This window comes from Solanum dulcamara, chromosome 7 (assembly GCF_947179165.1).
Source record: "Solanum dulcamara chromosome 7, daSolDulc1.2, whole genome shotgun sequence".
Taxonomy (NCBI): Eukaryota; Viridiplantae; Streptophyta; class Magnoliopsida; order Solanales; family Solanaceae; genus Solanum; species Solanum dulcamara.
The window spans coordinates 16,578,624-16,592,331 of NC_077243.1; the positions used below are offsets into that span (position 1 = coordinate 16,578,624).

Here is a 13,708-nt window from a genome sequence, read left to right on the forward strand (position 1 = left end):
AAAAATTTGAATTGTATCACCTAAATTGAAACCTATTGAATAACATACATAATAGGAGTAAGTATCATTATTTACGGGGCAAGTCCGTTAATTTTGCGAAACGGTACAATCTAGAGTAATAAATTAATAATATTGACATTGATGTGGGTATTAATTGTAAATAGAAATACCTGGTGTCATTATAGGAAAATCACACCTACCCATCCCCACCCCCACGCACTAAAACCCTTCCGCCATCTATATAAACTCCCTTAGCTTTTATAATTTTCCTTCCCTTTTCTCCTTCGCTTCTTTTTCTTATTACAATTTCTAGCTCAAGAGTAACAGTTGCTCAAAATTCTCCAAGAAGATTCTCAGTTTTTAGCATGTAAGTTCTCTTTTCGTCTTTTTCATTTTATTTGTCTCTCATTTCTCTTCTTCTGTTAATTCCTCCTTGATGAGCAATTCGTGTTTACAGATTTACTCTCATTCCGGTCATTGAATTATCGCTGATCTCAGTTCAATTGATTTTTTTCATTCAGATTCAATGTAACTTTTTGATCTGTGTAAAAGAAAAAATTGAGCATCATCGTCGTTTATGATGCTATTTGTACATTCGACTTTTCGTTATCGGCGATAATTTATCGCTGTCGTGAATGGCGATCGCATTCTCAGGTGCGATTGCCAACGCTGCGGCCGTTTTTTTTGGTTTGTGTGTGGATTTTTTTTATTTGTTAATTGGGGACAGGCGAAGAATTTATAGGAGTTGAACTTTCCCCAATAATACAAAAATTCATATAGAAATTAACTAAGCTATTAAAATTTTTGACGAATCTTCACTAATAACACAAAATTTTACTATATAGCAATTAATTGAGCTACCAAAATTCTGCACGGATTGGTTTATTTTTGAGGGTACGAAACAAAATGAAAAAGCGGTTGGGTGTTCGTTTTTTGTTTTTAACCGGTGAAGCAAATTGAGTTCTCACTACCTTACGTACGTGAGATACAGTCGCTTGGTTTAACCTCCCGATGTTGGCGTTGGTCTTCACGCGCTATAGGTAGGGGTTGGAACGATACCGTGAGGCTTTTTCGGTTACATTCACCAGCGGTTACGTGTGGTATCTGCGTTGAACACGTGTATTTTGCTATGGTCCACAAACTTGACTGGGCTAGGGTCCATTTTTGACCCAAACGGCCCACTTAAAGTACAAATCTACTTTTAGATTTCCTTTTTTTCAGGAAATGACGCTTGGTGTTCTCAAAAGTATCTAATCTTGAATTTTTGTAATTAATTGAGTAAATTTATTGTCTTTGAAATGTTGTGAACTCTGTTTTACAAGTAAAATCTATAACTTTTGTATAGTGGATAATAAAAGTTTTGATTTTGTGGTTTATTTGATCTGTGTTTAGTTTTTATTTCTATTCGAACTTGTTCGCTATCTTGAAATATCCGAATTTTTATGTTATAGACAAAACCAAGTCCGTTGAAACACCTGGCCCTTTTGTTTTTGAGTCGGCGGCAGGAAGAGATTAAGAATTCGGGCCCAGTGACCGACCCTGTAAAAGCGGTTAGAACAGTTGGAAGGAGATTACTGATATGGGGGGTGGGGATGGGAAAGGATGCATTGGTAATTAAGTACCTTATACTTCTGGTAATCTCTTAATACCCAAATCGTTCCAAAATGTGTCATATTAGGAGCTAGTTTTAATAGTATTTTTACGTGTTAGATGTCACTGTTGGTGCTAAATAACACTTGGAGAGTTGGGACTTGACCTTCTCTATTTTAAATTTTTAATAAACCATACAACATGTTTCCTTGACAAGAAAGTCATTAAATATTTGAAAATCAAGTGTGAATATCTAATTTCTTTATTTTCCTTACAATTACTGTGTCGTTTTAACTTAAAACTATTATAGCTTTTTTGACTTGGTCCAATGTATTAGTTGAATATGTTACTTTAGTTATTATTATTATTATTATTATTCTACTTCTAGGTAGTTTCTCCGGACTTGTTAATTAAGAGTCGTCATCTCATGTTGTGTATCCTTTTGTGTTAGCACCCATAAAAAAAGCATTACTCCTATAGTTTCAAGTCGTTTTCTAATTAAGCCTTTGTCCAAAAGAATGTTCCTAATGTGTCGAGTTTATAATCCTCTAATTCCCGACCTTCTCGATGGGTTATCATCTTTTTCCTCCTCTTGGTGACACGTAAATCATTGTCTTTTTTTAATACCCTTTTTCCTAGTTGGAAAATGGTCCTAAAGACTCAACTCAACTATTTGAGTCTTGCTATCAGTTTTCTTTTCCTGTTCACACATATGTTTTCAAAAGTCAAATCACTCACTTGCTTCTTTTTTTTTTACTCTATTTTTTTAACTAATTAGAAAAAGTGTAGATTCCATTCTCCTTGTACACGTCTCACTTTTTTACGTGGCGAGGATCTACCGGTTTCTATGTTCGGCTACATGTTCGTATATAATACTTACACGACCACGAACAATTCTGTGGGTCGAAGGTAATAAAGTGCTGCTGGTGGCTCCAAAACTGGTGGCCGTAGTACATACGGTTGGGACCTAGAATGACATAGAAATGGTTAGAGGCGGGCTAAGTACGTCGCAATTTATGTGACACTGTTTGATTAGACATGAAATTTAAAAAATAAGGGATTGAAGACTTTGTTATGTTTACCAACTTGTCCTTATTAAAGTCACTTTAATACTAACTTTTAGTTGACTTTTTGACAATGAAGTATTAAGTGTGACCCAATAAGGATAAAATGGGGATGATGTCGTCGTTAAATAAGGAAAGGCGACATTCTTATTGTGACGGGCTAAAGAAGAAAAGTGTCACATAAATTAGAAAAAATTGAAATATTTTTATTTTATAGTAAAAGTGACTAGGTTAATCTTAAAAGAATAGTGTGTATATAGTTTTGCTAATACCTTATGAAGACAATGAAACTTTTTTTAAATAGACCCTCGGCTCTTTCCAAAGGAGACTAATAAGAAAATACATACGGAGAGTAGCTAGTAAATTAAACTCCAACTAGAGTACTTATGTTATTAGGGGGACTACTCATTCTTCAATTGTTTATGTTATGTGTTGCAGTTTTAAGTATTAGTGCACGGTTGAAAAATTGACAAATATAAACACTAGATTTTTTTTCGAGGAATAACACCGACTAAAGTAGCAATTTATGTTAGATTAGAATAATTGTAGTAAGCACAATCAGCGCCAAAATTTCTGGAACAATAATTCCTCCTAGTCCACATTCTATATGAATATTTCTATTTATCACAATTATTTTTTCTCAGCTTGGCTGCCCAATTTTTTTATTTTTAATTTTTCTCAAAGGAAACACTTTTTAAAAAAAAATAAATACCTCTCTCAATTTTTTTTTTTAATAATTACCTCTCTCAATCTCATTCACTCCCTTATCTATTTGGAAGGTTTGCGGCTCTATCAATATTGAAATTCTTCAATTAATCATTTTATTCCACCTCACTAACTGTCTCATTGCTTCCACCCTACATAAACACGAAATGCTTGCTGGTTTTTTTTTTTTTAGTATCCAAAACAGGAGGCAACCATAAAAAGCATAGAAGTTGGTAGTTATTACTAAGCCAACGGTATTAACGTATAAAAGTTTTAATTCTTTATATTTTAAGAAATTGAACGAACATTTAATTTTTGTCGGTGTGTGCTGAATCGGTATGATTAAGACCTCAACTATAAGTAACTTTTAAAAAGTTGCCATGTAACGTTGAGTCACCAAATAGGACTTTAATATTTGATTAATGTCCTTTCTTTTTAGTTCCTTTTGTCTTCTTCTTGTTTTTATGTCACTTCTTTTCAAATCAATTTTCTTGTTATAGTGACCTTTATTTAATTAAAAGACATATTTTAACTCTTGGAATCTCTACTAATCATTTACTTACATATGTATTATTAATTTTTCGCCTACCTAATATCTTATGCTCCAAATTATTTGTCACTAGTGACAAGCTTTGAAAAGGACTTAATTACTACTTTATACAATCTCTACTTCTTGGTATTTTACTTTTATTTTTTTAAATTAACCATTTGTTTATTTCACCTAACATATTCCAAGTTAAATATGTTTTAAAATATTAAATATTGATAAACTAGCTTGTTCCTGATTTTCAACTCCAATTTACACTGATTATTTTAAAGGCTTCTAATTGACCTTAATATTTATTCATTGAATTAAAAGAATCTACCATTCATTTATTTTGCCAATAGGAGTAGTTTATATTCTTCAAACACAAATGGATTAAAAGTCTTAATCATTAGTGAAAGACGTGAGCATAATTAAGTGTTGCCTTAAGAACACTAGGGATTTAGCATTTGAATTCTATGATAACGGTTTCAAGTGTTAGAAATTGGTTTCTAAATTTAATTTTTATAAGTAAATGATGAATTTTTGTAACACATACAGAATTTGAGCTAAGTTACTTGTTCTGTTGAACCGTATATTTTAAGCCTACATTCACCTCAATGAAAAAGTAAATAAAATATTTTTAGTATCACATGGTAAAATACCATAGTACTTGCTCGTTTTTAACTTTTGAGAAAAATACTTTTTAAAAAATTTTTAAGGCTGACAATAGTTTCCTTTTCTGGCTTAGTACTTGGGTTGTTGCAAGCCAATTGATTATGCTATTAAAACAATGGATTTCATGTGTACTTACTTTGACAACTTTTTTAACAGCAAAAAAAGATGAGAGAAAATTTGACAAGGTGGCTGTACCAGGCTATGGGATTCCAGAATGGACTGGCTAAGACTCAGAGAATTGAGTCCATTTCAAAAGCGACTAAGCCTAACAAGACTGAGTCCAAGGAAGATTCTAAGCCTGATCAAATGGACATTTTTCCTGATCTCAAATACATTTCTTGGTTGGTGAGTAGCCCACTTTTTATAATTAGTCAAACATTTTTATTATACTTGCTACTTTTTCCCCAGAATTCACTAATTGCAATTATGGGCCTTTTATTTTTGAGTTCTTGATTCTAGAAAAGACGGTTACTTGCTGGATAATTATTTAATTTATACATATTAAGGTCTCATTTATTTGTACTTAGCCATTTCATGTTCAGATCTACATCATTCAGATGCGCATTTAGTTTCAGACGTCAAAATCTTAATGAAAACAAATGAGGCTTAGTGGAGTTTTAACACAATAAATGGTATATACCAAAGTTATTGAGTTCGCCCAACTTGTAAGTAGAACTATAGCTCCGTCCCTAGTGCGTGATATGACACTGTTTTTGATCATAACATTGAATTAGGAAGATGTGAAAGCAAAATAAACAACTAGTCTATTGTATACCATTTTATTGTGCCTAGAGTCTCATTTGTAAGCATTTTTTTACTTCTTTTTTTCCAGAAAGAGCATCCTTCAGCACTGAGCTCCTTCCAGGAGATGATGGACGCATCAAAGGGGAAATGGGTTGTCGTTTTTTTAGATTATGATGGGACTCTATCACCAATTGTAAATGATCCTGAACGTGCCTTCATGTCTGATCTGGTAATTTATAACCATGTTGCTGTCCTCCTTTGATCTCTTATGTCTTCGATGACATTCTAATAGCATGCATTACATGCAGATGCGCTCAGCTGTAGGCAATGTTGCAAAGCTCTATCCGACAGCTATAATAAGTGGAAGAAGTAGACAGAAGGTAAATAAACAAATTAACTAATCATCCTTTGATCTCAAGCCACATTTTACTTTTATGATAAAATGAACCTAATATCTAATTTGTTGTTTGCTTAGGTTTATGGTTTTGTAAAGTTGGATGATGTGTTTTACGCGGGAAGCCATGGGATGGACATAATGGGACCTGCAATCAAAGCCAGTTGTTACGATGGAAAGTACCAAAGCAAGGCCCTTGATAAAAAGGTTTCTTTGATTTCCTTTCAACCAATTTAAGCCCAAATACATCTGTGATTCCCTATAGCAATATACTTATATCTGTCTCGGCGATCCTAAATTGCAGGGGAATGAACTCACTGTCTTCCAGCCTGCTCAGGACTTTCTGCCTTCAATTGAAAAGGTTAGTTAACATTAATTTGTGCATCAAGGCTTTTAATTTGTTTATAACCGTATTGTTATAAAGAATCGTGATGTTGATTACGTAATCCTTAAAAAATGTTCATGTATGTATGTGGCACAGATGTTGAATGAGTTGGAGGAAACAACTTCGGAGATAAATGGAGCTCTGGTTGAGGACAACAGGTTCTGCATCTCTGTACATTACCGGCATGTCTTACAAGAGGTACAAGTCAAATTAGATTTTATTTCAGAAATAATTTTTCTAGTCATGTGTAGGATGTTGAATTAAGGGTTCCAAATCTTTATTTATTTTTCAGGATTTAGGGCTGCTGGAAAAGAAAGTTCAGACACTAGTTGCCAAGTACCCCGGTTTTCATCTTACAAGGGGTAAGAAAGTTATAGAAATACGTCCATCCATAAAGTGGAACAAAGGCGATGCTCTGCTGTACTTGCTTGAAACTTTAGGACTTGCGAATTCAAGTGATGTTCTCCCGATTTACATAGGGGATGATAAAACTGATGAAGATGCTTTTAAGGTACGAGTCTCTAATTGTCTTAAACAATTGTTGTTTCGTTTAAATGTTTAGTCATATGACATTACTAATAATGTATGATTTGTGCAGGTACTCAAATGTAGAAGACAGGGGTATCCTATTATAGTGTCTAGTAATCCAAGGGACACATTGGCATCTTACTCTCTGCGCGATCCATCGGAAGTGTTGTCTTTTCTGATACGGTTGGCCAGATGGGGGGAAGTTTCCGGGGTGTAGATTACTTATGAAGTGGAGCTGTGATGGATAAGTTAATTATATCTATCCAATGTACAGTTTATATAATATATATATATATATATATACATATGGTAAAACTGAAAGGAGTGGGAGCTAAGTTATACAAGGCGTTTTTTGTTGTCCGCCTGATATGCTCCCATTAGGTTTTTTTACAAAGTACTAGTAATATATATAGACTTAAAAATGAAACTGCAGTTGGGTGAAGTTTTTTGAATCATTTCCCAATTACTGCAGTTTATCAATGGAAACTTTTGAACTTTTTGGTTTTATTTTAATTTTATATCAAGTTTTTGTTGCAACTGCAATGGTTTTTCAACGTCGAATCTTGTTATTTCGTTTATCGTATTATTTTGTTGTAGTTATTATCCATAATGCTTTGTTATGCATTTACTTTCATTTATTCTTTTCGTCTTGACTATTTTAATTTGGACTCCGTACCCCACTTTGTAAGACTACACTAGGTATGTTATTATCTTTGAGCGAAGTAGTCGGTTTATTCAATACCCTAGGATTAGCAACAAAAACAAAATATAAATTTAATTTCAAATTTAATAGGAAATATCCAACTTATTTCATGAACCAAAAATCCCTATGAAATTGTTGATTAATCATGACTAAAGATGGAAGATGAATGATAATTATTAATTGCCATTTGTACTTTATTCATCCATCTATAGTACCCCAAAAAAATATTTTAAAAAAATATTCACATTTTAACTTTGGATCCAACTTTCTAAAATTATTGTAAAAACAACAATTAACTAATTCCAAAGTTTGGACAAAAACTATTTCAGCATAGCATCTGTCTTCCTTTCGAGTTTCAAGTAAAGACGACAAATATTGAGAAAATAAGAAGCCGGCCAACAAGTATATACAATTGATTAATTAATTGAAATATTATTCATTGAAGGATTTCTATGATAAATTCCTATATAAGTCTAGTTAATTTGATTGAAATGAGGGTATATTAATTTCTCATTGCACATTTGTGAACTTAATTAGCAATGGAGAAAAAGGCAGCCTTGGCATTGTTGATAATATTGGCACTATGCTTTCAAGTTATAGCCACTTCAGATGACTTCTACTTCAACTTCTAAAGGAATTGATGAAATTGAAAAAGTGACCAATTTGGTCATGCACACAAGGCTTGAGGATACTAATTACATTATTTGTCTAATCTTTTTCAAATTACAAAAATTTCTTAAAAATTATGAATTTCGGATACATTATTACACGTACGAATACATCAACAGACATTTGGATACATAAGGGAGTGATATATCAAAGCGGGGATAAAGATGTATCAGAGAGGGGACAGGACATCCATATACATAAGCAAATGATATATCCGAGAGGGGAATAGGAATGTATTAACGAAAAGGGAGTGATGTATCCGAGAGGGAATTTTTGAATTTTTTTTAGATGGTAATGAATTTTAGAGATTATGATAAAAGAAGATGTCTATTTAGGTAATTTTTACATATAATATTTGGATAAAATTAGCTTAAATATAGAGTATCTCATTTTTGTACCAATATAAAAAATAAATTCCTAACTTTAAATGATCCTTCAAACTATTGGGCCTAAATGCGTCAAATAGTGTTATCAACAGGCCAAAATGTAACTCAAGCCCAAACATACACGATCAAATTTGGATAATGAGAATTATAAAACTTTGAAAGAAACCAAGAGATTATTTTATTTTTTTAAAACAAGAAAACATTAGCTATTACATTCTATTAAAAGGATGAGATATTATTTCAAGTTGGGAGAATTAGATTATTATTCATCCCGTGACATCTTAACTTATTTCGTCGAATAATCTTCAGATAAATTATGTCATGATCGTTTACTGTTTTGACCTGATTTAACCTTCTTAAATTTGACCCCACACACCAATTTTTCACCTCTAATTGATGCTAATGAGTTGGTGATTAAATATATCGTATAAATATTGAGTGAAATAATTAAGAGTGTCAAATGGGCGAATTGAACTTTATTTAGACGATCAAAATGATCTAAGTTAATTAATTTGTTGGTCATTACTTTCATTCAAAGGTTATTTAGGCTGAGATGATATAGAATCAAAATAGGTTAAATAATGAGTCATAGCTCAATTTGTTGAGCCCTTACCAAATTTGAATTTTCTTGTTTATTATTTTATAATTTGCTCGACTAAAAGTAAAACTTTTTTTTTCCTACTATTTATTATATATCAAACAAAAACAAAGTTCTTAAAAAATATTTTTTAACAAAATTTTCTTATGGGTTAATTTTGACTGTATATTTAATTCAAACTCGACTTTAATCTTAGATTCAAATCAGAATAAGCTAAAATAATAAATAGATGGACCATTAACATATCCAAATTTAAATAGATCAATAAAATCATATTTTCGAAGATTAATTTTAGCGGCCTAAATATAGTGTGGAGTTGTGACCACAAAAGAGCGCAAGGTTTTGCTTTCCCCACACTCGATGATTTGTACCTAAACGCATGCATGCATGGAAAGTGAAAAGCATTTAGAAATTACACGCAATTAAGCAATTGGTGACCACTATCTTAGTCAAAATTCTTCAAAGTAAGCTTAATATTTATTTAGATATTTGAACTATTAAGTCAATTTCAATAGAATATATCAACTTTTAATAAATTGTTTAGTTTTTAATAAAGTATCTAATTAGACAATTTCAATTCACATTTCAGAGAAGAAAAAATTGTACCTGTGCACACCAAACATGTCCAGATTTTTTGAAAATGATTTATATTTTATGTGGTTAACTTAATTATCTATAGAGAATAAGAATACACTTAAAATGTCCAAATTTTGAATCAAAAATATCTAATTAAAATATTTTATTAGAAGTTAAAGTGCTCAATAAAATATGCCTTAATTTATTTAAATAGAACTATTCTGATAAATTTAAAGAAAGATTGAGCCCGTTTGGATTGGCTTTAAGTTGGTCAAAACCAACTTAAAGCCCCTTTTTAGCTTTTGGACGTGTTTGTCTAATGCTGACTTTAAGCTATAAAGTTCTTAAAGTCAGTCAAAAATGAAAAGTTAGGATTCCTAACTTTTTTTTTCCAAAGTGCTTAAAGTCATTTTCTTTGACCATGGAAATTACTTTTATATCCCTTATATTTTAACTAAATTCCCAAACTACTTTTTTTTTATTCTTTTAACCCTAAAATTCACATCATAAGCACTTTTATCCAAACAGTCAACTGCTTATTTATAAAAATAACTTTCAGCACTTCAAAATTCTAAAAACACTTCATACATAAAAATTATTTTTTTTAAGCCCATCCAAACGGGTTCATTATGTATTAAGCCTTGAAAGTAATATATGGTCAATTATGAGTGAAGTGATATTTCACTTGTCATGACTAGTTCTAACGCTCCACTTTCTTGCTAACAGCCAATCATATGCTAGACTTAAAATATATGTTGAAACTAAACCATGTACGTGCGCATGTAGGTCCTAGAAAAAATAAAAAGAGAAATTGTGAGTGTTATGTCATAATAATAATAATAATATACACACTGAAATGATGAGTGCATAGAAATAAGTGTTTTACTTTTTTTTAGAAAAAAATGTATTTGTTCGATATGCAAATAAAAAATATTATTTGAAAATATTTATATATAATAATCTAGATAAATACTAGTAAATGGGACAAGCATAACTCTAGGTTTGGAATTAGACATGCATAAATATCTAAAATTTGATTTGATTTTGACGAATCAAAGCTTTTGACGCATATGTCGATGAGAAGTTTGGCATATGTTGAAAGGTTGGCATTGATAAGACAACATTCAGATGCATATGTTCGAAGTTTGATCTTTGACAAGTCAAACATTTGATTGCTTGCACAAGCAATATATACCCATTAACTTCAGACAAAATTTACAATTTTTTATGTGAATTTTTCAACTACAATTGTTTACGTATGTATCTCTCTAGTTATTGAAATAGCTAAACTTACAAAAATTTATAAACTTAAACCGGAGGTCCGGGTCCCAACCCAAAATTGATTATCTATGCACTTGCCTCTATGAGGGGAGACAACATAATTATGGCCTTAAATAGTACTCATATAGGTCATGTGGAACTAAAAGAATAGGCTCCATTTGCTATATCAAAGCCAATTTGCAAATAATTTAAAATGTTCTGTTAAATTAGTTTATTTTATTTTAAAAAAAAAAATGGGATGAGGGGGGTGCTAAATTATCTTTTTAAATATTCAAGATAAAAGTTTTTACAAAGAGTCATATTGAATTTTGTATATGCAAGGACAGTAAATTCAATAATAATGGAAGTCATTGTAACCACTAGATCTTTGTCAAATAAATTTCTGTCTAATGTCATGGTAGAAATATACTACCACTAGCCAATCATGATATAAAATTGATATGTGGTACTTTCTTTGAGCCTCCAAAATAATGGTCAACAGAATAAAGAGATATTTCACTTGTCTCTTATACTAATTAGCACTCCACCTTCTAACATTCAATCATCTACCAGACTTGGGTGGGTTTGGTACGAAAATGATTTTCTAAAAAAATAAGTGATATTTTTAATAATCAGGTAAAATAGCTATTATTTGCTTAATGACGATTTGTAGTTACATGTTAAAAGGAGAGAGACGAGCAAGATTGAAAGAGAGAGGAGAGAAGAAAGAGAGACAGAAGGTGGGGGTGGTGGTGGTGGTGGGGGAGGCAAAGAGAGGAGAGAGGCGAATTGTATTTAATTTATATATCGTTGAATAATTGTATATATGTAACTAGTATGTATATGTATCGATGATTGTATTTTTTTATCTACTTGATAATCGTATATATACAATTAGTATGTATATGTATCAATGTAACAATTGTATTAACGAATACAATTTGTATCAATGAATAAATTGTATCAGCGAATACAATTGTATCGATGTTATATCAAGTTCATCATTTGTATTTGTATAACTGATTGTTATCATTTGTATCAATGTTTTATCAATTGTATTAATGAATACAATTTATATATATCAATGCATGAATAAATTGTATCAGCGAATACAATTGTTTTAATGTTGTATCAAGTTCAATATTTGTATTTATATAATTGTTTGTTATCATTTGTATCAATGTTGCATCAACGAATGCATGTGTATTTATATTTTGTATCACTAAAAATGATCTGTATAATTGACACTTATCATTTGAATTTATATTATTGACCGTTATAATTTATATTTGTATAATTGATTGTTAACATTTATATTTGTATAATTGTTTTCGTTTATATTTATATTGAGAGAGAGAGAGGCAGAAAAAGAGGGGGTGAGAGAGGGAATAGATAATTGATTGTTATCATTTGTATTTGTATTGAGAAAGAGGAGGCAGAGAAAGATGGGGTATGGAGAGGAGAAAGGTGAGGGAGAGATGGCAGAGAGAGGCGAGCGAAAGTGAAGAGAGAGAGAGAGGAGAGAGGGAAAGAGGAAGAGAAGATAAAGAAAATAGCTATAAAATCCTAACTACAGCTACAAATTATAATTCTTTTAAACTATAATGATTTATTCTAAATATATCACATGTTTATCTAATCACGTAATTTTCAAAAATTGAATACCCGTCCATAAAATCGAGATTAACATTGTTCTTCGTGAAAATTGGATTATTATAATTATTGTTCATTGCGCGTAATAGCAACCTTTGAGATGAGGATCGAGGATAAAGACATGTTTATAGTTGATAAAAGATGGTCAAAACAAGGGAAAGGAATTGCTACAAGGGGCGTGTTTAGTATAGATGAAAATATTTTTTACTTTTTATCATTTGATTGGTTAAAATTTTGAAAAATATTTTCTTATTATAATTTAAAAAAAAAAATAAAAAATTCTAACAAATAAGTTTGACGAATATCATTTGATATTGATGATCCCGCAACCAACACCCTCTACCCTCATAGGCTCCTCCCCACGACCCACAAACTCTAATTAGTAATTATCCTCACTTCCACTAATAATGTTTGTATCCTCTATTTACATAGCAAATACAAGAGAAAAAATTGAAAAACTCATTAATTTGTCAAAAAAAATATTTTCCAAAAAGACAACTTCCTTCGTACAAAAACACCCAATATCTTTGTAAAGAATAAAATTAAAAACAAACTGAGAAGTTTTAATTAATTAGATACTAATGCTCCTTAATTTGAATTATTTTGCTGACCTAGCTAACTCTCTTATATCATCATTAATGATTAGATCTATTTCTTAACTAATTGAGAAAGTTGAAGTATCCATTTCAAGCTCTTCTTTCTTTATCAAGGAAGAATATTTATTTGGGAAATGTCTTTTTCCACTACACCTAGATACATATCAATGAAATTTATGAATTCTAATAACTTCTTCAAATTTATAGTATAATAATTACTAGTTTTACTATCTAATATTTATAAATATTCATTAAAAATATCTAACTTAATGGTATGGAAATATGAGGAGTGCGGGGGGGGGGGGGTGAAAAAGGTAAGTGAAGGAAATCATCTAAAAAGATTTTAGAGAAAAAAAATTCTTCAATTGCAATATAATCCCTACCTTAAAGATTCTCAACAATAATGCAAAATCAAAATATTATGTTGAATAAGTAGGCGTAATTGGTGAGTTCTACTTTGATGAATTCAACGACGTCAATTATAGCTAATAATCTCTTTGCCCACTAGTGGAGTAAGTTTTAAAATTAATTGTCAAGTGTTTTTCTATCCAATATTACAAATGTTAGTAAATCGACATGGATAAGTTTGGGTTTGAAGTTAGATATAAATATCTGAAGTGTTATTTAGTTTGATTTATATAAATTAAACTTTTGAT

General features: G+C 30.9%; 1 protein-coding gene across 1 annotated transcript; it reads left to right on the top strand.

Moving 5' to 3' along the window:
* The first annotated feature begins 262 nt into the window (after nucleotides 1-262).
* LOC129895245 (probable trehalose-phosphate phosphatase 2) lies at nucleotides 263-7,143 on the top strand. The gene is made up of 9 exons (XM_055970927.1): nucleotides 263-367; nucleotides 4,717-4,905; nucleotides 5,393-5,533; nucleotides 5,613-5,684; nucleotides 5,780-5,905; nucleotides 6,003-6,059; nucleotides 6,180-6,281; nucleotides 6,376-6,594; nucleotides 6,682-7,143. Exons 2-9 carry the CDS (start codon nucleotides 4,726-4,728, stop codon nucleotides 6,826-6,828), a joined length of 1,044 nt encoding a protein of 347 aa, XP_055826902.1. The 5' UTR covers nucleotides 263-367; nucleotides 4,717-4,725; the 3' UTR covers nucleotides 6,829-7,143.
* Nucleotides 7,144-13,708: the final 6,565 nt, after the last annotated feature.

Excerpts from the sequence above, each read along its gene's own strand:
- LOC129895245 (XM_055970927.1), top strand. The coding sequence starts at position 4,726 with ATGAGAGAAAATTTGACAAGGTGGCTGTACCAGGCTATGGGATTCCAG. Across the intron at positions 5,906-6,002 it reads GCAAGGCCCTTGATAAAAAG|GGGAATGAACTCACTGTCTT; the intron begins GTTTCTTTGATT and ends CCTAAATTGCAG. Across the intron at positions 6,060-6,179 it reads TTCTGCCTTCAATTGAAAAG|ATGTTGAATGAGTTGGAGGA; the intron begins GTTAGTTAACAT and ends TATGTGGCACAG.